The sequence below is a fragment of the Ursus arctos genome, unplaced genomic scaffold, assembly GCF_023065955.2.
Source record: "Ursus arctos isolate Adak ecotype North America unplaced genomic scaffold, UrsArc2.0 scaffold_36, whole genome shotgun sequence".
NCBI classification, from domain to species: Eukaryota; Metazoa; Chordata; class Mammalia; order Carnivora; family Ursidae; genus Ursus; species Ursus arctos.
In genome coordinates, this window is record NW_026623050.1 from 14354765 (window position 1) to 14378787 (window position 24023).

At 40.7% G+C, this 24023-nt stretch overlaps 1 protein-coding gene across 1 annotated transcript in view; it reads right to left on the bottom strand.

Annotated features, from left to right (window-relative positions):
• FBN1 (fibrillin 1) overlaps positions 1–24023 on the bottom strand; it is a 225713-nt gene that overhangs the window by 48308 nt on the left and 153382 nt on the right. The window contains exons 30-42 of the mRNA XM_026518436.4: positions 23565–23687; positions 22349–22474; positions 20280–20405; positions 12267–12389; positions 12001–12123; positions 10742–10867; positions 8841–8963; positions 6957–7079; positions 5797–5961; positions 3344–3412; positions 3122–3247; positions 2081–2203; positions 1300–1458 (exon numbers count right to left, since the gene is read on the bottom strand). Coding sequence (XP_026374221.2) covers positions 1300–1458; positions 2081–2203; positions 3122–3247; positions 3344–3412; positions 5797–5961; positions 6957–7079; positions 8841–8963; positions 10742–10867; positions 12001–12123; positions 12267–12389; positions 20280–20405; positions 22349–22474; positions 23565–23687 — 1635 coding nt within the window. The remainder of the gene's footprint in view (positions 1–1299; positions 1459–2080; positions 2204–3121; positions 3248–3343; positions 3413–5796; positions 5962–6956; positions 7080–8840; positions 8964–10741; positions 10868–12000; positions 12124–12266; positions 12390–20279; positions 20406–22348; positions 22475–23564; positions 23688–24023) is intronic.

A 24023-nucleotide genomic window follows, 5' to 3' on the forward strand; every position in this document is an offset into this window, starting at 1 on the left:
TTTTGCAGGCTGTGCAGTTTCTATTAAAATTGCTCAACCATTCCATGAAAGCTGCCATAGAAAATAAGTAAACAAATTAGTATGGCTGTGTTCTAATGTAATTTTATTTACAGACATGAAAATTTGAAGTTCATATGCTTTTCAGGTCATGACCTACTATTCTTTTGGTATTTTCCAACCATTTAAAAAATGTAAAAACCATTCTTAGCTTTTGGGCCATACAAAAATTGGTGGTGGGCTGGATTTGGTCCATGGGCTGTAGCTTGCCAACCCCTGGTCTAGAGACATCTTGCAGACTGGAGATGACTCTTGGTAATTCTAAGTGACGATGATTATATTATTTCTGGAGTAAACAACGGATGAACTGGTATATTTCACTAAAAAAGAATATTGTGTTTTCTGCATTGTCAGCACCAGACAAGAGATTTAATATCTTCCAGATCACTATGGGGAATGGAGTAGGTACTAGAGAATGTTCTAATCAATACCTGCATCACAGTTCATTCACTCTAAATGATGATGTCATCATTTACCGGCTGATATAAGAACCATGCACCAATTCACTTCTTTTACTCCAAGGACATGGGTTAGACTTTTTTAAAACAAATAACATCACAGAGATTTTTCTCTATGAGGATATAAGAAAAAATTTCTCTCAAGAAGAGTTGTGCTTTCGCATGGTGTTAAGTTTGCTTTATAGTCATTGAGACTCTTAGACTTGATTAGCGCTCCCTTTTTATACGAACTGCTAGGAAGTTTGGAGCCAAACTTATTGCTCATCTTTGGCAAGTGTGTAGAAATTCCCAGCTTGGATTTTTGCATATTAGCCTCTCTCCTTGCTCCAAGTTACTTACCCCTGTTCGCCATTTGCCTTAGGCCTTATTTTACATTCAAATTTTTGTTGGCTGCCTTAAATTCTTTTTGGAACAAGACCAATTACAAATAAGTAAGAATAATAAGAATATGGCTCACCTACCTGTCCTACTGCTTTGTGTAACGTTTCCAGTCTTTTAGCTACGTGGTGAACGCCATAACAATAACAATGTTTATATTTTTATGATATGCTGAGTCTATAAGTCTGATGAGTGAACCAGTGTACAAGCTAGAAAGTCTGTTCTGTGACTCAATTTTCAGCCGGAAGGCCCAGAATCAACTGTGAGTTTAAACATTCGCCTTTGTGAGTGGATTTTTGCTTAGGAAGATAAACAATGAACCCTTCTCTTCTCTTGCTGAGACTCATTTCCCCCACAGTCCATGGGTAATTTATCAACCTAGATTTTTGGTAATGGTGCAACTCACCTGTGCTTGGGATGGGACACTGTTCACAGGGCTTATTCCAGGCCCGGCCAATGTTGTAGGAACAGCAGCACATCTTCTTGGTCATATTGAACAAAAGTTCTCCGTCACAGGTCTGGTTGTCAGCATAATAGTTTCTGTAGCACAAACTTCTTCTCATATCTAGAGGGAAGGGGTTGGTGATAGCGTGGGGAAAGCACAACAGATTTCTAGAGGGGTACTCAAGCAGTGCACTTCTTTTGTATTTTATTGCAACTTGACACACAATTTTCTACCCACATATGCTGCCGTAAGAAAGGGGACTTTGAGAAATGTATTCCCTCGTATTTTGTGCCACAGAACGAAGTCATTTTGGAGCTGCAGCATTAATAAACTTTACACGACTCTCCACCCAATCTCTTAGTAACAATTCTCCACTGCTATTTGGCAGCAATTTTCTCATTTCCGACTCATGATGTTTTAATACTGTAGGTCAGTGCTGTAAATATAATTGTATAAAGATACACCCAAAGTCAAACAAAAGAAGTACTATGAAACTGTTGTTTGGGATTTTCCAACATTACATTTTAAAGAAAACTCCCAACCACCCACACAAGGTGGGGGAAAAAAGGCCAAGCTTATGGTTTACAAGGGAGGAGGCTCTTACAAAGACAGTGAAAGGGTGGCAGGCAGCACTCGGTCTGATGAGTAACTAACACTAAGGACCAATTGCTGAGGTTACAAGCTCCTTTTCTCTTCGCAGATGAGGACCAAACATGCATGATTCAGAAAAGTTTGGACTTACCCATGCAGTTATTCCCCCCATTCACTTGCATGTAGTCTGGAGGGCAGATACAGGTGTAGTTGCCCACAGTGTTGTAACATGTTCCTGGACCACAAATTCCAGGGGTTTCACATTCATTCACGTCTGGAATCCAAAGAGAAAGTGACACATGAATATGAAAACTTCACTCTGTGGAATTGTCTGAGACTCAGCGTCCTTATAAATGCTGACAATGGAGGAGAAAATCCCCAGGGGCATTTGGATATCTGGATAAGAAAAATAGATGTTTAATTCATCAGTGTCCTTTGTCTATGCTCATGTGTGTGTTCAGGAAAGGAAGTTCCAGAAAAAGAGGTTTTGCCTTCTGATAGGAGTTCCTAATAAATGAGTCCGTAATATCCTCAAAGGCATGTGGAGATGGAAATGTGGACAAATTATAATTCTCAACTATCCTTCAGAAAGACAGCTAATATTTCATATGTTCTCAAAACCTGTTGTGTGACTCCTGCATATGGATGAAAACCATCTCTCCCACCCCGGTCTATGGTCCAAGGGCTCTGAAAGCCAAAAGTGGCCAATCGTCTCCATCTTTCCAATAACACAGGACGAACAGGAGTGATCACCTCCATCATAAAACCAAAGAGGCTGCCTTTTTAAGGGAAGCTCATTTCAGTGCATCAGTGCAGATGGTAAGTGGTGAAGAACAGGAAGAAGAGGAACTCAGAACTTCCCAGAATTCATAAGTCACTGAAATGAGTCTTCTGCCACTCTAATAGAAATGGCTTTTCTAAAGTGCCCAGAAAATTGCAGACATAAGTGGGACTATAGCCCAAGATACGAAAACTCCACTTTTCTTAGAAAAGGAGGAAGATGTGGGGTATATTGGAAATGATAGCATGTCAGTGACATTAATGCAAGCTGCCCTGTGTGCAGCTGGCTGTGTTCATGTTTAGACCATTGGCTATACTGCTAAGTTCTTAGTTTTACTGGTGACTCTATGCTGGTTTTTGAGGTCGGGTTTCAATAGTTGAGAGAACTCATCATCCTGTAAGGACCACTTACCATCACACACTCGGGTATCTTCGTTCAGGTAGTAACCAGTTGGACAGCGGCACTGGAAACTGCCAAATGTGTTGATACATTTCCCGCCTTGGCACAGCCCCGGGAGCTCCTGGCACTCGTCAATGTCTATCACAATGAAAACAACGGCATTTCTTCAGCATTGTCAATAAACCCAAGGAAGTTCAAAACGTGCATACTTTAAGATCAGGGATACAGAATTACCTTCCAATATAACAGTGATAGGATTGGGCCGAAAACCTTCTCCTCCGGGACAAAGGATTTTGTACTCAGCTATTGAAACAAAAAATCAAATTGAGTTCTTTTGAATTGAAAATTTCTAGAAATTGTGTTCTCAAGAGAAAGACTGACGTATCCAACTGAAAATATTCATTTTCAGGAATCTTTAGCAGTTACTCCACCCATCTTAAGCAAGTTAACAACTTTGTGTATACGTGTTATTTTCAAATGGCTTTTAATCTGTGTGCCAAATAAGTGTAAACCCACTGTCCCTAGTCTTTGGACCCTCCACCCACTCGCCTGGCCTCGTGTTCTTGGGAACTATTTTATTCCCAATCGCTGTCACTCTTTCTTTGTAAAGATTATCTTCCCCTTTTTATTTTCTAACAAACTCCTCCATTTTTATGTTTTGTTCAGGCTTACTTCTTCTGTAAGGCTGTAATTCCTTCCTTAATAATGGTAATCAGCCTGTCTCCAAAACCCTTTGCAAACAGAACCTTGGGAAAATCTCTTCTTTCTTGGTTCCCATCCCACTTTTCCTTCTTTCCTTCTTCCTTCCTTCCTTTCTTTCTCCCTTCCTTTCTTTTTAAAGATTTCATTTCTTTGTTTGAGAGAGAGAGAGAGAAAGAGAGAGAACACAAGCTGGGGGGAGGGGCAGAGGGAGAAGCAGACTTTCCCACTGAGCAGGGAGCCCAATGTGGGGCTTGATTCCAGGACCCTAAGATTATAACCTGAGCCAAAGGCAGATGCTTAACCAACTGAGCCACGGAGGCACCCCTTCCATCCCACTCTTCTCTTTAATGCCTAGAGGTCTTTCTTGCCCCTCTGTTTCTACCAAGGGCAGTACTGATTTCCCTGATTTCCCAAACCAACTTTCTACAGTGTCCTTTGATTCCCGCCATGAATTCTGTCATTCAAGTATTTCACTCAAAAACATTTATTCCAGTGCCATGCACCAGCCGTGTCATACATACAGGAACATGTGAATAAGAATGAACCTAATCTGCTGTGTCTTCCTGGTTAGCTTCGAAAAGAATCGGCTCTTTCATAATCATCACGGTCTTTCCAAATCTGATAATCCCTCTCCTGGCTTTCCGAAATGCTAAGTGTGTATGCCAACATGTATACAGTCCTAGCTCTGATCCAGTTTGGGGGAGTGTGGACCTGCACTGCCCTGCTATTCACTATGTATCAATAGAGCTGACTCTCCTACTTAAACATCTTGGCTTGCTTCTTTCAACATCGATGAAATTAACTACCCCCTCTTTCATTTGCTCTCTCCTCCTCTTCCTGCAATCATCCACTTTTTTTAAGCCTCCTCTTTCAGGTCACACCCTTCCTTCAAGGACAATTAAAAAACACCCCAAGTCATCGGTACCTCTGCCATTCAGAACTGACTTTCCCTTCTTAAGAGAAGAGAGAAGGAGGTGCCCGCTACGTAAGCATTCATCCCGGTGCCGAATGCTCAACAGGAATCGCTTCTTTTCATCCTATAACGCATTCAATGAATGAGGAAACTCAATCTTGCTAAGTCACTTGCCCAAAGTGACATGGATGGCAAGTGAGAGTCCTAACTGGAAGCAGGCGTGCTCCTTCTCCCGCTCATGGCACGTGTCTGTTCTTTCTTCCCTTATTGAGACCTACACTGAATCATAGCTTTTCTTTCTGGATCGTAGTTAGCTAGACCGTACACTTCCGGAGGGCGGAATCTAGTCTACTTCATCTTTGCACACCCAAAGTACACCCTCTAGGTACTCGACAAATAAATTTAGAACAAGTGAACAAATGACCCTTCAGCGAGGAAAGAATCCGTAGCTATCCCAATATACACTATTAGCAGCACCACTAACCTTTGCCTAAGAAGCTGTATCTGACTCTGAACCCTAACATAGGAGCCACTTAGAAAAATGAGAAGCCTTTTAGATTTTTTAGAAGACTTCTTTATGTTCATACAATCACATTCTAAAGCTTTCTTTCAAGCCATATCATAAGAATGGAAATAGTCTGCCCTTTCATATTTACTTGACTAATTGCTTCTCTTTCACCCAGGGACACTCCAGTCTGTCCTAGAGCCTTTGAAAATTAGCCAGTAGATGATAGGAGAGGTCAATCAATGTGTTCCTGGAAGGTAAGCCATATTCTATAAGTAACCTAGCCTGGAAAATCTTCCTTAAAATAATGCTATCTACTTCTCACTCAGAAGTGAAATGTGGCCTGCCCCACCTGACCTTTTAGTGCGAGTCAACTGGGGACACTTCTGACACCCAAAGTGGGCGTGGGGTCCCTCAACAGGTCTGAGAGTTTTGATCTCCCTTCCCTGACCAAAGAGGAGAGACTGGTGGCAGCTCTCTCCCTCTGTGGCTTCTTTCCTGTGGATCTAGAAAGGAGAGCTGACCTGAACAGGAGTAATAATAATAAACAGGAGGATGTACACTTACATGTGTTCACAGGAGGGCACAGCTCACAAGGTGTGCCCCAGGCTTTCCCCAAAGAACAACAGCAGGAAGCCTTGGAGACACCAACTCCAATTTCATTGCTACAGGCTGTATCTCCATTGTCTCCTCGAGGTCGAATATCCAGATAGCAATTCCCAGAGCGGGTATCTATTTACCATATATGAACAAAAGAGTGTCAGGAAGATTCTCTCTAGGTGAGGACTGAAAATTCAAATCCATCTCAGAGACTGCTTAAAAACCATAATTTACTTTTACTAGGAAACGGAAAAGTGCCCAAACACATATACTGGGACTTCACCTATAGAAAAAAATAACTGAAAGTATACACCAGATTTAGGAAATGTTGAAATTGTTACATTATTACTTTTTTAAAATTTGAGAGTGAAATGTTCAAGGCTGCTTTAAAAAGAAAAGTACACTTCTCTAAGAAATTTTAAGGTCTGTGTCCGAGCTGAGTAATGTGACAGGTGGGACTGCAACCCAGTCAGCTGGTGTGGTATACACTGGTGTTCTATCCATTCTAACATGCCATGACATTGGCAGGAGGTAGGGTCCTCATTCATTAACATTTGCCTCCACTATATGTCAGTTCTTCATGCTGGAATCATCATAAGCTTCTGTGGTTAAAGGGGTAAGAAACCCTTTGATCTTCATGAGAAATTGACAAAAATCCCAAAGTTCTGAAAATGAAGATTTAGAAATAAATTTATAGTGGACTAGCTTGGAACTAAGTCTGACCTGAAGTGATGTGAAACTATAATCTTTATCTCACTTAGTAATATTAGGAAAAATTGTGAAAGACTTTGGCAACAAAAATTCCTGGGTGTTCTGTCTAAGGCATGTTTTTGGATTATCTATGCTGGTTGCTGTCTTCGAGTTATTTTGTAAAACTGTAAGTTGTAAGAAACTGATAATAATACAAATAATTCCTCCCCATAGAAATGCAAATGAATTGTCCTGTATTATGCAACTGTTTGTTTCCCTGTGGTTACCAGCTTTGTATCTATTTGTAAATTCATTCTAGCATTCCTGATTGTGTATGTGTGGTACTTGGAATTCTCCTTTGAACTGGTACATCTTACTGGTTGATACATTAATGAATTTTGTTAAATAATTAAAAAAAAAAAGTTTTAAGTTCTTACCAACACAGCCAACTCGAGTTGGGTTCAGCTCAAAGTCGGGGGGACAATCGCACGTATAGCTGCCTGGGGTGTTGACACAGTTCCCACTGATGCATGTGGTTGGATCCAGACACTCGTTAACATCTAAAACCGAACAGCAAGGGGCACAGTTGTCAGCCAGTGTGGGGGCACACATCACCATGAAACGGTAGCACCGAGTCTGGGGCTCCCAACAAGAATTTTAAGAGTTACTAGTTATAATTACACCTAGAAATACAGTCTTCCACTTCTGAAATAAAACCCCTCAGGAAGGAAATATGTCATGGTCTTTGGTCTTTTTCCCCTGGAACACATTTAGCATTCAAATTCGTCATCAGGAGAAAATATAACTTTGGAACTAGGAAAAATATTCCAGTCAAGGTAACTGAAAGCAAAACACTACTGTGACCTCGGTCAACCGAAAATTCAGACACTGGTTTTAAGAAGATATATTTAATATGTGTGGCTTGTTATTTCACCAAATTAGAGCAAGATGTCCCAGGGAACCCTTAAGAGCAGGCAACTTCTGCCGCCTCCCCAACCGGGCATGCCTGCCTTCCCGCTGAGTATGAGTGCAGATGCACGCACAAGGCTGAGCATGGTCCTTCCAGCCTGCTAAGAGCCACTCTCCCATCACTGGTGCTGTGTGGAATATTTCCCTTTCAGTTTCTATTCCAAAAATATACGCAGAATTCCAGATTTAGGACATGGGTTTTGGCACATTGCACCCTGTGTAATTCTTTTGTCTGTTTTGAACACTCATGAAATACTCAAGAACAGACAAGCTGACTCAGACAGAAGGGAATGGGGAATGAGGCTGATACCTTCTCCTTGGGCTTCCCTCCTACCCCACCTCGGACCTGGTAACCCTCCTGTAGGTTCCTCTGCAGACAGTTCATTTGTTCAGATTGCATGTGAACCTGGAGGGACAGGGCAGACTAACGGAGATGAGGTCAGACATGCTGATGGGGCCCCGAGGAAGGAGTATGGGCCATGGAGAGGAAACTTCCTGAGCATGCTAGAGGCTTAGCTTGGTGTCATAACAGTTTTCAGAAAAAACAGGAGAAGAAAGCCTGGGGAGGAGTACTGGTCCAAACTTAATTCAGGGACGTGGTTGTGATGGTGCCGATGATGGTCATAATCTGCAGAGCCACTGAATCATAGCTTGTTTAGGTAGCTGGAAAAACCCATTTTCCCCCTGAAATCCTGGGCCTATCCAGAAAGGAACATGTTTCCTCAATATCCTGGAATGGACGGGTGGCCTGGGAAAGAGAATTGCACATGTCTTGCGAAGTCTTAACTCAGTGCCAAAGTGAACCAAGTGACGGTCTACTGAGGGCCTATAGCTTTTCTCATGCTTTTTCTTATGCTCCCCGAGAGTTCCTTGCTCTACAGGAAAATGATCACCCTGCTAGAAATTGGTAGGCGAGTTCTCTGAAACACATTCTTTGGTGACCACAGACAGGCCAGGGTGGCAAGGAGTGGGTGTTACAGTGGAGAAGTGCAAGGAGAAACGTCATGATCCCAGCACAGTGCGTGGCCTTCAAAAGGAAACTCTCTGCAAATGTGCCTAAGGAGAAAAGGAATAGCTGGGAAGCCTTACAGCCAGCGCACCCCTGGAACCCTTCTTCTGCAGCCACGAGCTTGACTGTAAGGCTACAGCCCCTGCTCCTTCAACTGCCTGCCACTCTTCCCTCTGTATCCTCACATGTAACTCGTTCCCGGGAATTTATTCCAGGATTCCTGTTGCTTCATCTCTGCTTTTCTTTTGTGACTCTGAATAATCTTACGAGGTCCCAGTGAGGCCCCAACAGCCAGATCCCCGGGAAAGCCGAGAGCAGATTCTGACGTGAACGCATGTCTTACCTGTGCAGTTGCCGCCACTTCTGTCCAGTTCGTAGCCTATCTCGCACTCACAACGGAACAGGCCGGGAAGGTTGTGGCAAGTTCCAAAAACACAGATGTTCGGAAGGGAGCACTCATCGATATCTTGGGGAGGGATGCAAAGGGGGAGAAAGGAAATTTATTTTCGTGCTAAAGGAACTGCCTAATGCCATCACCTGATGTTATTAAGAAAATGAAGACTATCTGACATCAACCTAGATGCTTCTCCTGTAGCCTGTTAGACCAGCTGCCACGTAGGTGAAGCCTCTTGGGTGAGAACTCACTTTTTTTCAGCCCCCACTACGTGCCAAGCAGTAGGCTAAGCATTATCTATATACAGTTTCTGGTGTTTCACACAGGCCCATGTCCCTTTTGTGAAGTAACAGTCCAAAAGGCTATCTGTGACCCAGTTTTTTGGTTGTTCTTATCTACACTGTTACTGTTTTTATCGTGGGTTAAAATTTTACAAACCACAAAGGCTTTGTGGTAACTTTTATGGTCAGTTTTATAATTGTCTACACGCCCAGAGCTCTGTTGGGTGCTCGCTATTGTTGACGGAGGTCTAAAAACTGCAGATGCTTCTTTCAGGCTCTGGTCCCCACCTCGTGCTAACCGCCTGCTTGTGTAATTGACATGCAGGCACATTCACTGCCTTGAGACTGGCTTTAAATAGCCACAACCCCTCTGCCGGCAATGATTTATACGAAGAACGAACAAACACACACAACCTTCCCTTATAGCATTAAGAGAAGCAAAACTCGGACTGTGACTATTTATGTCACCAGAGGTGGCAGAGTACCTGTTTTGGTTGGATGTTCAGAGTAACAAGAGTAAACAAGGCATTAGGCACATGGTCAAGAGCATAATCTGGTTTCTTGCCTCAGAGGAATTTTATATCGAACTCTGCATAGTTAATATAAACTGTATAAAGAACACCTAATGGTTCCATAACAAAGAAAAGTATTTACATAGAACTGTATGAGAGAATCAGTATACATGTCATAGCTACAGACTGATTTTGAGTTAATGTCCTATTAACAAGCAACAATTATTAGTTAAGACATTAATCAGGGTCTTGTTTAAACTTCTACTGTCAATGGTTATCATTTGTTTATTTCTACTGAAATCTTTTTAGTTCACTGTAGACACTAATTCTTCTCCATGAGGGATAATGCACTTAAATCTGACAAGTGTGGGGAAAGAGAAGAACCTTGTGTTTCCTAGTGGGAGCCATCCTGAGCCAGCAGGCTCCCAGGATTCTTCTTGTCCGACCAACACCTCAGGAAGACAGAGCCTCGCGCTGAGAGACAGCATGACGTATAACATTATCCCTAGGGGCCCCCTACTGAATGGATTTGCAAAACACTGCCCCATGTTCACATAGAGTAGATATTTAGAGACCATGTGAGACATGCCCAGTACATTATTCTACATATGGAGAAGATTATCTGCTCTGTTATTAACGCTTTTATTTCTAGAAAGCAAACCATAACAGAGATTAAAAGCATATTTAAGGAGAATCCTTCCATGGGACATGATCGGGGGACTGGTACTTTAGCTCCTTCCCCTAGCGATGGGGATAAACGGGTTGCACTGAGCTAACCACACTTGGTTAGCCTCCCTCTCCCATGACCAACGGTGTACTCATGCTGACCACCTGGCCAAGGCTGGATGTGCAGCTTGTGGCCAGAAAGCTGAGATTTCTCTCTGCACAAAGAGAAATGGTCCAGCTGGAGACCCAATACCTCCACAGACTGAACTGACCAGCTCAGATGTGAAGCCAAAACACACCTCAGTTAAAAAAAAAAAAAAAATCAGGAATGTTTAAATGACCTAACCTTGTCTGGCCCTGCAAGGACCCCGGCAGCTTCCCCGTCAGTTACCTTCACAGGCTTTCCCATCAGCACTGGGCACAAAGCCCATGTCACATTCACAGCGGTACCCTCCCGGGGCGTTCAGGCACTGGCCATTGCCACACAGGTTGAGGTTCTCCGAGCACTCATCAAGATCTACAGCCAGAAAGACACACAAGTTACTCTTCCTCAGTTAGGAGCTTTCCAGTTCCTCAGGCCTTTCATTTTTTATCATTGTCAACCTCCTGAGTGTAGCGGGGTCTCATCATAGTTTCTATTTGACACCTTTAAACCCATTATTTCCTCTCCTTTGAATGTTAGTATTGAATAGTCCACGAATATGGGGCTCAGATTCGGAATCCTGAATGCTAAATTATCCCTAATGATGTAAAATGAAGACTAAGTCAAATGAATCATTCGAATTAAAGCCTTCGTGAGCAGGGTTGTGCACAGAAGGACACATCTATGACAGGAAATGATGTGCTGTGATTTGTACCCATTTCTCAGGTTTCTGACTCGGCTCAGATGGGCAGCAAAAGACCTAGAGCATCAGCGATGAAGGAGGCCAAACTTCCTGTCTGCTCGATCTCTACCGAGCTTTGCTAATAACCACAGGCACTAAATATCAAACAGATGAACGATATATGCCTAGTACATGACACTCCGAATATTTTCTAAGGAGTAACAGGGGGGTTATGATGACAAAACTTCACTGGGTTGGACAAAAACAATTTCAAATGTAATAAAAATTTTCAGCGACTTGAAAAAATTCCAGGCAAATCAACTGACTGGACCTTAGTCTCCTTTATGTTTAAATGGCAACTTGTGAGCAAAGTGCTCAGGATACATTCATGCTTTCAAGTCATATGAAATGGATCTCAATATCTTATCATGATCTAGAACGTCTGAACCCCTTTTCCCTACATAGCTTTCTACAGCAAGCTCACCCTCGGGTTTGGTACAGAAAACAAGTCAATGTTTTCAGTGAGAAATAGGCACAAAAATAGAAAGGCTAAGGATCATAAAAGGGAGTGTGATTTTTTTTTAAAGTAATGACATCATTGCGTACGGTGATACCCATATCAACTATGTAACTACATTTAGCTTCTGAGGTCTCCCTAACTGACCTGACTCCAAATTTCCATTCCACGGGGATGTTGTTTCAAATACCTAATCTTCTCTGTTAAAAGTTGACTGTAATGAGCCTGAAGAACGAACAGTCTGAAAGATGGTCCAACACCTGGCTTCTCTGATTGCCATTTCCACAGTTGCTCCCAACACGAGCCTACCTGTACAAGTGAAGCCATCACCCGTGTAGCCTTCTTTACAGAGGCAGCGATAGGAGCCCATGGTGTTCTTGCAGTCCGCATGTTGGCTGCACATGTGTGTCCCGTTGGAGCATTCATCCAGATCTTATGGAAAAAAGTCACATCATTATGAGCAAAAAGCATCACATTTAAAGTCAGTAGTATGCACATTTTTCTTTACAGAATTTTAAATAGTATCATATTTATAATCTACGCAGCTCATGAGAAGCAATTATTTTTCAACCCACCGGTGCACTTGATGCCATCTCCAATCCATCCAGGGCTGCAGCTACATTTGAAGCTTCCTGCCGTGTTGGTACATACAGCATGCCTGTCGCAGTTGTGCGCTCCAATTTCACATTCGTTGATGTCTGGAAAAATCACCAGTGGTTTAAAAAAAGGTTAGCACGGATGCCTTTTTGGTCTTTGAAATAACTTAGCAATAGCAACGAGCAACTTCAAAAGTTGACTCACTTTCACACTTTCCATAATATAACATAGATTGGTTTAGCATTCACATATATAACTCTACATACATTGAACAGCTTTACGTTTTAATTTAGAAAGAAAGGACAATACGATGCTACTTGCTATTAATTTTAATTATCTCCCATTATTTTAAGGTAAGTGTCTAGTCACTGCAAAACAAAATGAACCTCTTTCTCGTTGAAGACCTTAAAAAGCGATTTGCCTAACGTCCTATGGCATTAACATGCATGGTCACATGTTTCTATTCCCAATATTTTTATTAACTATAGAGTAATGGTGTACATTGTTATCATATCTCATACAGACAAAGGAATACAATGTTGGCATACTAGAAAAATTTTTCACTCATATGCTATATATTAAATATAGTTTATTCTTAAATGGAAGTACTAGATTAATTAATTACGCTTTATTTTTATAAAGGTTTTACTTTAGGCATTGCTAATTCAAACATTTGCAGGGAATTTTCCTTAAGGCAGTGAGTGAACCATCTTTCCTCTAGCTTCTCAGAGTTCTAGCACGTTGGAGACCCAAGCCTTCTTGTATATTTCATGTAAAACTCAAATCAATCCAATGGAGATTTTTCTGTAAAAGGAGTACCAGATTAAGGTCACATTACTGTCAAAAAGAGACAACAGGCCTAAAACGCAGTCACTTGTGCTAAGCCCCATATCAGCCAACCATGGCTTAATACCTAATCTAATTGCAGCCTCTTCCAGGAATGAAACTTTTAACCAGTTAATCTGGAGTTACCTGGTAACTAAGGTTAGCACTAAGAGGTAATCTACCTGATAGACCTCTCCTGTCCCCATAGGAAGGAGACCTTGACTGAAACAATCTCCTCTTTCCTTGCTTCTCTCCCCCTCTCTACCAGAAAAACCTTCCGTTTTGTACAGCTCCTTGGAGCTCCTTTGTATTTGCCAGATGGGATGCTGCTGGAAGCATAAATCATGGAATAAAGCCAATAAAATCTTCAAATTTTACTCAGTTCAATTTCATTTTTTAACATTACTAAAAGACCCCAAATTCTTGAAAGTTCTCCATTCTCCAAAATTCCATTTCCAAATTTAGCCAAGACAGATTCTATAATCTAAAAGTGCCATAAAATATAAAGTGAAATGTGTTGTTTTCTGTGATATTGGGACTTATAATAAGAAATAAACATTTGGTCTTTGTCCCTGATTCTGGTACAGAGCTCTTAAACCCTTGGAATTACTTCAGTGATGAGAGCACAAAAGGTGTCTTTTTATATTGACGAGGTTAATTTTGGACTTCACCTAAGGATGGGGTTCACTGCCAGGAGAATCAAACATGTGATTAGAGGGTTAGAACTTTCAGTTCCACCCCCCTGACCTCCATGGGAGAGAGGCTGGGAGTTGAATCAACAGCCAATGGCCAATGATTTGATCAATCATGCCTATGTTATGAAGCCTCCATAAAACAGAAAAAGATGGGTTCGGAGAGCTTCTGGATTGGTGAACATGCGGAGATTCCGGGAGAATGGCTTGCTCAGAGAGGGCCTCAAAGCTCCAAACCCCTGCCCCATGCCTTGCCCTGTGCATCCCTTCTCTCTGGCTGTTCCTGGGTTATATCCTTTTATAATAAACTGGTAATCTAGCAAGGAAACTGGTTTCCTGGGTTCTGTGATGGGACAGAGGGTGGTGAGAACCTCTGATTTATAGGATTAATAGCCAGTCATTCCAAAGCACAGGTAACAACCTGGACTTGTGATTGGCATCTGAAATGAGGATAGTCTGTATAACTGAGCCCTTAACCTGTGGCATTTTTCACTATCTCCGGGTAGATATTGTCATCAGAATTGAGTTGAATTTTAAGATACCCTGTTGGTGATCAGAATTGAAATCAGTACCAGAATCTTTATTCCCCAAAATGAATCCATAATGAAAGACAGGTATTTCACTTTATAACAACTTTTTCATTAACTAAGAACTCGGAAATACGGATACTATGACTCTATATGGAAACCAACGTCTAACACAAAGCTTAGGTCAAGAAGGATAGTTTGGGCATGTGAAATGTTGCAAGAATTTTCAGTGATCATTTGAAAAGTGGCATGAAAAAGAAACTGGGCAAGCAACTTGTGTTTACCCTTTTGTTTACTTAAGAAGCCCAATTAAATGATTTTTGAAAGTGTTTGGAAACACACTGTTTGCCAAATGTTCCATCTGAAGCCCTGAAATGGTCCTGGGATCTCTGGCTTCTTCATAACTTCTAGAGCAAACACAAAATAAAATAATGACATTTTTCCTACAAAAATACTTCGTAACATCACTAACAATCGTAAAATGAAAACACGCCTGGAAGAAAGTTCTTACAATCACAATGTATTGTATGGGTGAATTTTAATGTAGCCTTGGCAGCCACATGAGTCTATTGAGTTATTAAAGCAGGTCAAGGGAGGCACATACCAGGCAGCTTTAGACTTGTGACTGGAAGCTTTAACCAACTGACTAATTGAGCACGGCACATTCCAAGGAAATGAGGAGGAAGGCCAGCCCAGGGATAATAGTGGTAAGTATGCTCGGGAATTCAAGAAAGTAAGCCTGACCTCACGGGCTCCAAGCAGGACCATTGACACTTCGTCCTCAGGTAATCACTCCCCTCAGAGTTAAGGACCACTTTTGCAGAGTCCTGTCTTCATTTCCCTCCTTTATTTGTCCCGATCTCTGAGTTTGGTAGAAATGATAAGCTTCCACTGCCTAAGTATTGAAGCTTTTTAATGTTATAAAGTCAAGGCATTTTCTAAGTGGAAAAAACTCAGAATTTGACTTTCCTAATTCTCAGTTACTCAGAGGAGAATACCGTGGTCCCCAAGAACATGGGGACTTTCAAGGGCCCCAAGGTCAGTAAGTGGCAGAACTCATTTCTGAGTCCACTTGAACTCATTTTCCCTGTCTGCTGCTCGGCACTTTCCCTTGGGCCATGGCAGCCTAATCGTGCTGATTTCTTCAGTCACATAAGAACTTTACTCTAAGCCCCACTTTCTGGAGTTTTCAAAATCTTTGTATTAACAGACTTACAGAAAATTTCACTAATCTTTTCTACTAAGTACAATTTTCAGAGATGATCATAGCCTGTCAATCTAGCCTGTCAATCTTTTTCTTTCCAAATTTTCTAAGGACCAAATGTACCCTGATTTGCATATGAGTTTTTTTAACCTTTCACACTTAATCTTGCAATTAAGAGCTATTTTTTTGAAAAGGAGTCTCCCTCCCTTTTTTTAATCAATAATATGCTAATATAAATTTATAATTCAAGACAATACATGTAGTTTTACTGCAATGTTTTCAAGGTGAAAAGAAATTCCATCTGCAAGAAGCCATGTATCATAGGCTTTAGGATACCAGGAGATGATACTCAGGAGACAATATTCAAGTCTCCATTTCATGAATATTTGTTTAAGTCATTATCTCAATGACTTCCCGTCAGTATGCAACAAGTGAGTTGGTCCTAAGGTGCAAAGGCACCTTTGAGGAAAAGCTCTTTGCACGTGTGTATATGTGCACGCATACTATTGTCCACTATTATTTATTAATTATTTCTATGGCACACTTGGACCTAAGACTGCACGCACTTCATTATAAAAGCAAACAGAAGGGGAAACTGAGCCATAAGGAAAACAAGCAAACAAAATGCTGTATTCAAACATCTACTCCTCAATAAGTGTGAAGGAAACATAGCACATGCTTGCCAAGAACATCTCTTTCTGTACAAATGTTCTCTTTCCCCCACAAGTTTGCTCCAGACAGAAAATTCCTTTTTTAAGATTAAGAATAAGCCCAAGCCAAGAAAAGCAAGGAAATTCAAATTTAGGGCTGACACTGCAACCTCCTTAACCCCACCAAAGTTTCCTCACAAAGACTCAGAGGTCCTCCTTGCATGGCTGTCTTGATGGGCCAGGGTGTGGTCTGAGCAGACCCCGTGCACAGGTGCTGGGTGTGTCCCCCGACACTCGAGTAAGGGCTTGTGCTCTGAGCTGCTCTGGCCTCCTCTGACAGTCCTACAAGGCGAGGCTCTATCAGCCCCACACACCTGCCCTCCTGCCATGTGGACATCAGTAGCAGCAGAGCTGGCACACCGCGAGATCTCCTTGATGGGGCATTGGGGAAGAGGACATTAGAATAAATGGAGAGGCCAAACATGAAGGCTTGGGTTTCTCAATTTGGACCCAGATGCGAGCCAAGACTATTTAACTGAACACCCACGGAGTTTTCACAGGCTGACAGCCAGTAGAGGACAATTAGCAGTGATAAGAAGCTAGAAGGAAACGGGCACAAATTCTCCCTGAGTCCTGATGGTTTTGAAGTATACGATTCTCTGTCATGGACTAAGACCTATGAGTAACATTTCTCGTGTGAAAAGCAGCAGAGAGTTTGAGAAATGGAATTACCCAGATATGCTGCTATTTTAACTAGAAACAATTCTGATTTTAATGGCGTGCTTGCTCACTAACTGACTGAGTGAGCCCATGATGGGAGGTAGGGTCTTACGAATTAGTTTGTGAAAGCCAGGACCCACCAGAGATGGCACCTAGCAGCAACCTGGTTCTCCTTCTTCCAATTTGTGGTCTGATTACAATGATGTAGAATGAGCAGCAGAAGCCTTGCATGTGGGCCGCAGAAAAACTGTAACCCAGCACCCTTAAGCTAGGACAGAAGAGCCATGTTCTAGATTTTAAGCAAATGTACATTCTCTCTCCATTTAATTAAACGTTCTCCTCAGAAACACCCATGATTTGAACAAAGCTGAAGGAGAAAAAAGAAACCCTTAACATCTGTGTGGGCTGGGAATGTAAGTCAGTGGGTGGATTCTGAGCGCTGCTAAAGTGATTGGGAGAAAAAAACATGTTTATTTGTTAAAATGGAAACAATCAGTAATGACAAGGGAGCTGAAATATTTAGACAAAGCTGTAATGGAACCCAGAGGACATTTTTTGAGTTCTCATGAAACAAAGTTCTTCCCTATGAAATACCATACATATTTTTATAATTCCTTTACAGGGTACTCAAATATATATACATATATATATATATATATACACACACACACACATATATTATATATATTATAAGTATACACATTATGTGTCTGTATATATATTATATATGTAAAAAATATATTTACATATATCATCAAAAACATTGTTCCAGGTTTGTTCTTCACTGCTATTTGTGGTGTGGCTTGCTTATCCCATTAGGCAAGATACATATCTCTATTTACGTTAGTTGCCTGGGACATTATAAACACTTGCCTTTAACATGACTATCACCAGGGTAACCTGACGGTATTCTAAGTTGGGAGTGACACTAATTTCAAACTAAAAGCAGGCTAAAAGAGCCCTAGTTACATGGGATTAAAAATACACCCTGGCTCAGATTTTTTAAAACTTGTTTTCAAGTATACCAACTCACTGCCAACTCCTGTTTGTGTAAGTCATTTCCAATCAAACGTGATCCTTTTGGTTGAATAACAGTATTTACAGAGGACCTCTTTCTCTTCCCTCACTGATGCACCCCCTCTTTCCATACCTCACTGCAGGGGTGCTTACCCAAGAGGAACACTTGCATAACTACAAGGCACCCTGGTGAGTTGTTCAAGCTCGAGAACCAGTGGGAGAACTAGCAATAAAATCCCGAGTTCTACAGCTTCGCGTTGAGAATATCACATGCCGCGCTGCTCTGATATCAACGGGGCTGTGAAACTCCGGTCTTCTCCCGACAGTGCTGGCTGGATTCGATGAAACTGAAAAGTCATTTTAGGCTACCATTTAAAAGTAGAGGGATGTTGGCCCTTAGGAAAGAACAGATTATTTCTTGGACCTCAAATCTAAGTTTCTGTTCATGCGATTTACCAAAAGACTGCTGTTCGTAATGTAAAACTGGAGTCATCTCATCTACTATGAAGCATAAGGCTCTCATCACCACGGTGCAAACTCAATTATGAAAAACAAGCCTTTTCATATACTGAGTTTAAACTCATTTCAAGCATGTATCAGTAACTAGTAGTATAGACGTTTGCTGAACTAGAAGTTGTGTCTTTACAATGACTGCTGGGTACTGTGTCTGTAGGTCTCATTTTATGATGACAACAATAGCTCCTATTTATTGACCAGCTATTGTGCACCAAGCACTGTGCCAAGGGCACTATACACATCATATCTCATTTATCTAAAATGATATTACTATTGTATAAAATCTTAAGCTTTCTTCATGGTGAAAGGCCTAAAATGATCAGCCTCTGTACATGCCTCTGTTAGCTGGAATTTGGAGCATGAAATTCTAGAGATCCTTTTCTTATAGGGAATGAAGACTGTCCCCTTCGATTAAATTCTCCCTCTGTAAGCCTCTTGGTTCTCTGGGCTGAATTTCAGTGAGGTCAACGGACCCGAACAATGGTATTAGCCTCTATTAGGTAAAATGCAATATGGAACTCTCTTACCTTCCCCTACATCAGTGCCGGACCACCACCCCTTACCTCAAGTCCTGTATTTATCCTGAAAGCTTCCAGTAAAGAATGAGCCACAGACATACTGAGCTAAGCATCCTTTGTACCCCAGAGACCAGTAGTTGCGATTTTAAATGCCGTTCCACTTACTAGAACGGACCCCTAGCCATGCTTCATATGAAGAGTAATATAGTGAGCGTGAAAGCATTCTAGCTTCATGCTTCTCTTTATAATTTGGCTAGAATTTGTCATTTTTGAACCAATAGTAATATTATTGGCATTATCTCGTATATCTATAAATTTGAAACTTAGCATTATTGGACAGTTTGGAATGATAATAAATATCCTTGCAAACTTTCTTGAAAAAATGTTGATATAATTAAGAAAAGGACATTTACCACACTGCCAATCTGCAAATATTTTAATGTTCGTTTCAAGTCGCAAGGGCTTGCCAAACTGGCTTTTGGAATTAAAGTCTGTTATTTGTAAAGAAATTACGCCATTACCTAATTCAAGCTCACCATGATCTCCGTTATGTTTTAAATTATGTTATATCCCATAATCTGTCATATTACTACAAGTCACTATAGTGAAACTGTAATATATTATTCCACATACTTACCATCATGGCCTCAAATTTGAAACCACCAACTAAATACTTAATAACAATATCATCCACACAGAATGACTTCTTTTATTTGATGTTTAATAAAATAAACTTCTCCAAATATTGTGAAAAGATTTTCTTATGGACTATTGGTATTAGGCAAACAAAATTACTAATGGTTTAATTATCACCTCAGAAGATTTGCTAATCCCCAGGAATTATTTGGGCTAAAGCAACTGGATACATCAAAAGCACACTAATTTAAGGAACTGGAAGACTGATGGGAATTGATGAAAAATACGAATTGTAGGTTGTTTCTTTAAAACCTTAGTTACAAAACCTTAAATGAAACGTTGACAAGGCAGGCTTGCTTTAATAAAGGGATAGGAATGTTTAGTAATTAGCATGTTAAGCACTCTGATATAAAAATGTGGTTGAAACCTCATAAAAATATGATATTTACGGTGTTAGTTATAGTGGTAATTCATCCATTATGCCTTTTTTCACAGGTAAAGAAAAAAGCTTGAGCGTAGATCTAAAGTATGACATGTTTCAAAGCAGGGCAGGCTAAGTTAATGAAAAATGGTCCACAAAATGCTTTATAAAGCACTTAAAACGTTAGTAGTTTTAAAACTTGCATTACTCTGGTAGTCATCTCTTAGCCATCAAGCGTTTTTTGTTCAAATTGAAAAAAACATACCTGTACAGCCAGTTTTTCCTTTTTTGCCTGAATATCCCATATCACAGTGGCAGATAAATGAGCCTTTAGTGTTTTCACAGGTTCCACTTAGGCAGATATTCGGATTCAGGTCACATTCATTGACATCTGTAAAATATAGATATTATTAATACATATAACTATTTGTTCGATACCACTGAAAACTTTTTTCCTGAGATAAAACAATGATGACAAATAAATTAGAAAAGGTGAAGTGCTTTCGCACCCCCCCCCGCCAAAAAGTGTCATATTTACAGAGCTCAATTCACACTTGCCTTCTATCCTGTAGGCTAACCAGGCCGCTGGCTCTTTATCTGGGTCAAGTAAGCAAATAAACTGATGGACTCTAGGGTGCTTTTAGAGCCTGTTTATGTGACAGTCTAGAAAACCTTTTAAAGCAGCATATTCTGTTGCAAGATAAAAATTTTAATTCAGTCTGCAACTGCCAACATTTTAGTTTCCAATATTTAAAAGAATAGATGAACTAATAGTCTTCATGCAGATAGTTACAAACTCCACTTCTTTCCCAAATTAAAAATTATCTACTTTTTACGACATGCACTTTAATTTATAGGACTTCAAAAATATTCGGTAAAGGTTTCCTGAAGATAAAAATGTGACAGGATTTAAATATTTTCAATTCTAGACTCTTGTTTCTGGCCAAGATGGAGTAATAGAGATGGAATTTATTTTCCCATGTGAAACACCAGCAAAAGGACCACAGAGGCAACAGAAGATAGTGATGCCTGACAGAAAGAAAACAAGCTAGGTGAGTTCAATGAATGTCCCAGATTACGGTGTAGGGATAGTTTTAAGGCCATGACATAGGGGAGAGGACAGCAGGTATAGTTGGGTAGTCCCAGAGTTGAGGGGAAAATGCTGGAAGTCCTGGAAGCCCAAGGTAGCCAGAGTTCACAGGGCAGAGTAAAGGACAGAAGAAAGCTGCATAGAGAGAGAGCTCTGGGGACCTGCAAAGGGTCCCTGTCACATGTTCAGATCTTAGAAAGATCAATGCAATCATGTAAAGAAACTACTCAAGGCTAGGGGAAGTGCCACCCAAAAGAATTAGAGGGAACAATCATCAGAGCTCACAGAAGGCCTGCAATTGTACCTGTTCCTACTGGTCAGACTGGAAAATCTCATAATTCAGAAGGGTCTTGCCTCAGTCATGGCACAAAATAAGCCTCAGAGTAACCGCTGCTTAAAAGCATAAAAGCAAGACTTTAAAAGGACCCATCTGTTTCCAAATCTGGGTTCCAGAATAAAGCCCAAGAATATTTCTAGGGATACAAAAATATCTAGCAACTAGTAAGTCAAAATTTATCATGGATGCCAGCATCCAATCAAAAATTACCAGGCATTCAATGAGGCAGGAAAATATGACCCGTAATGAGGAAGAAAATCAATTTACTGAAATGACTCAGAACTGACACAGATGATGGAATTAGTAAACAAGGACATTAAAGCAGTTATTATAACTCTATTTCATAGGCTCAAAAAGCTAGAGGATGAGTGGACCTATCAAGTAGAGACAGGGAAGATGTGAAAAATGACCCAAATCAAATTTTTAGAGATGAAATTACAACATCTTAGATTACAAAGATACTGAATGGGATTAGATATTGCGGGAGAAAAGTACAACAGATGTGAAGACATAGCAATAGAGTACGTCAATGCAATCATTCTAGAGTCTACTGCATTCTGGTCAGAAATAAATTTTGTTTGCCTTTAATAAAATACTTAAAAGGCCTAAATTCTAGCCACAGAAGGGCTAAGTGGACAGAAATAACGCACAGACATAAAACAAATGTCCATGTGGGTTGACCAATGGTCAGCTCGGTCCACATAACGTATCTGACAAGAACATCATCTCGCAGTCGCAAGAAAGTTGCTCTCTGGAATGCTGGCTTTGGAATATTAGTAAGATGCCCCTAAATATCCTTACTTTTCCCATAGGATCCATTTATCAACTTCCCAAACCCATGTTTGTGTAATTTAGCAGTGCTTGTGAATAACCAGACAAAATGGGAAATTCTGTGTTCTTTGCTTACCTACACAAGTCTTCATGTCTTCAGACGCCATGAATCCATCATAACACAAGCACCTGTACTCCCCGGGTATGTTTGTACACTGACCGCCATCACAGATATTGGGGTTATCTTCACACTCATCAATGTCTGCAGAGAAGAAAACCAACAATAGCATGTTGTTAATAGTAGATCTATTACTAGGTGGCGAAAAAGTCAACTGACTCAGGTCAAATAAACTCAGCCTATTTGCATAAGAGAATTAGCTCTCAAATCCAAATGAAGCTTTAAATTATCCCATCAATTTATCCTGGGTAAAAAAAGCAGAGAACCATTTTCAAGAACTAGAACATACTGTTCAGGGTCAAGCTCCACATCGTCTTAGAAATCCATTATTTAATTAGCAATTTTATCCCTGACATGATTTTATCGTTTAACAGTGATTGTGAATTTTATTTTATTTTTCTCATTGTCAAATTTAAATGCCTAAGGTCGATCATCCTCTGGTTTACTGATATTGTAAAGGTGAAACTTGCTTATTAAAATAAGCATATCCACCTAGATGCACTTTTAAGAAAAACATTTATATTATTTTCAACATTTGACTTTTATAGTCAAATTTATATCTAAGGTTTTGGGGGGACATTTTTCTAGATCTGATAAAGTAATTTTGATCCCTAAACCCAAGTTCTCTTCTTAACCGAAACCCAAAATGAAAACCTGTTTCACCCACCTCCTTTCTTGTCTCTCGCTAGAGACATGGCTCTTCCAGCCCAAGATGACACAACAGGAAGTGTGAATTAGAGCAGCAGTTCTCAAGTTTTGGCACATATCCGAATCACTTGGAGAACTTGTGAAAATAGATTATTGGGATCTATCCCCAGAAGTTTCTGATTCAGTAGGTCTGGGTGGGGCCCAAGATTTTGCATTTCTAACACATTCTTAGGTGATGCTGCTGGTCAAGAGCAGCCCTGAAGTGAGCCAAAAGCTCAGATTCTTCAAGACTATATCTTATACTCCATGCGCCAGGAACTGTGCAAAGTGCTATATGCATTCTCCCACACAGGCAATCTGAATCCCGTCTTATAGATGAGGAATCTGATGCTTAGGATCTTTATCAAGGACGCACAGCTAAAATGTGTAACAAAACAAAATTTGAACTCAGGACGGTCTGACTACAAAGTCTGGGCCCTGAACCGCTCTAGGTGTGGACCCGTCATTAAGAATTTCACCTACTCACCGGTGCATGACCTCTGGTCGGGCATTAGTGCAAATCCTGGCTGACAACTACACTCATAGCTGCCTTCAGAGTTTGTACAGAAGGTCTCACAACCACCGTTCATTATGTTGCATTCGTCGATGTCTAAGAAAAAGAAAAAGAAAATCACCTTTCTTTGTGTCTATGATCATAGCACCGGTTTAAAGTTTCCAAAGTAAAACAAAACAAAAACATCCTCGGGCAAATGGAAGTCATTGCATCATTCTATTCCTTCAATGAATATAAAGTACAAACCTACTGGGTGCTAGAGATAAGAATCTAATCGTGAATGAGACAGACCCTATCCCTACCTTCACAATGCTTATGTTGCAGCCTGGAAGTTAAACTAACAATGAGTTACACGATACACGGGGTGACCCATGCCAGGTAGGAGAAATGTTAGGGCTAAAGGAACAATCCCAGTTACGATAATGAGCACGT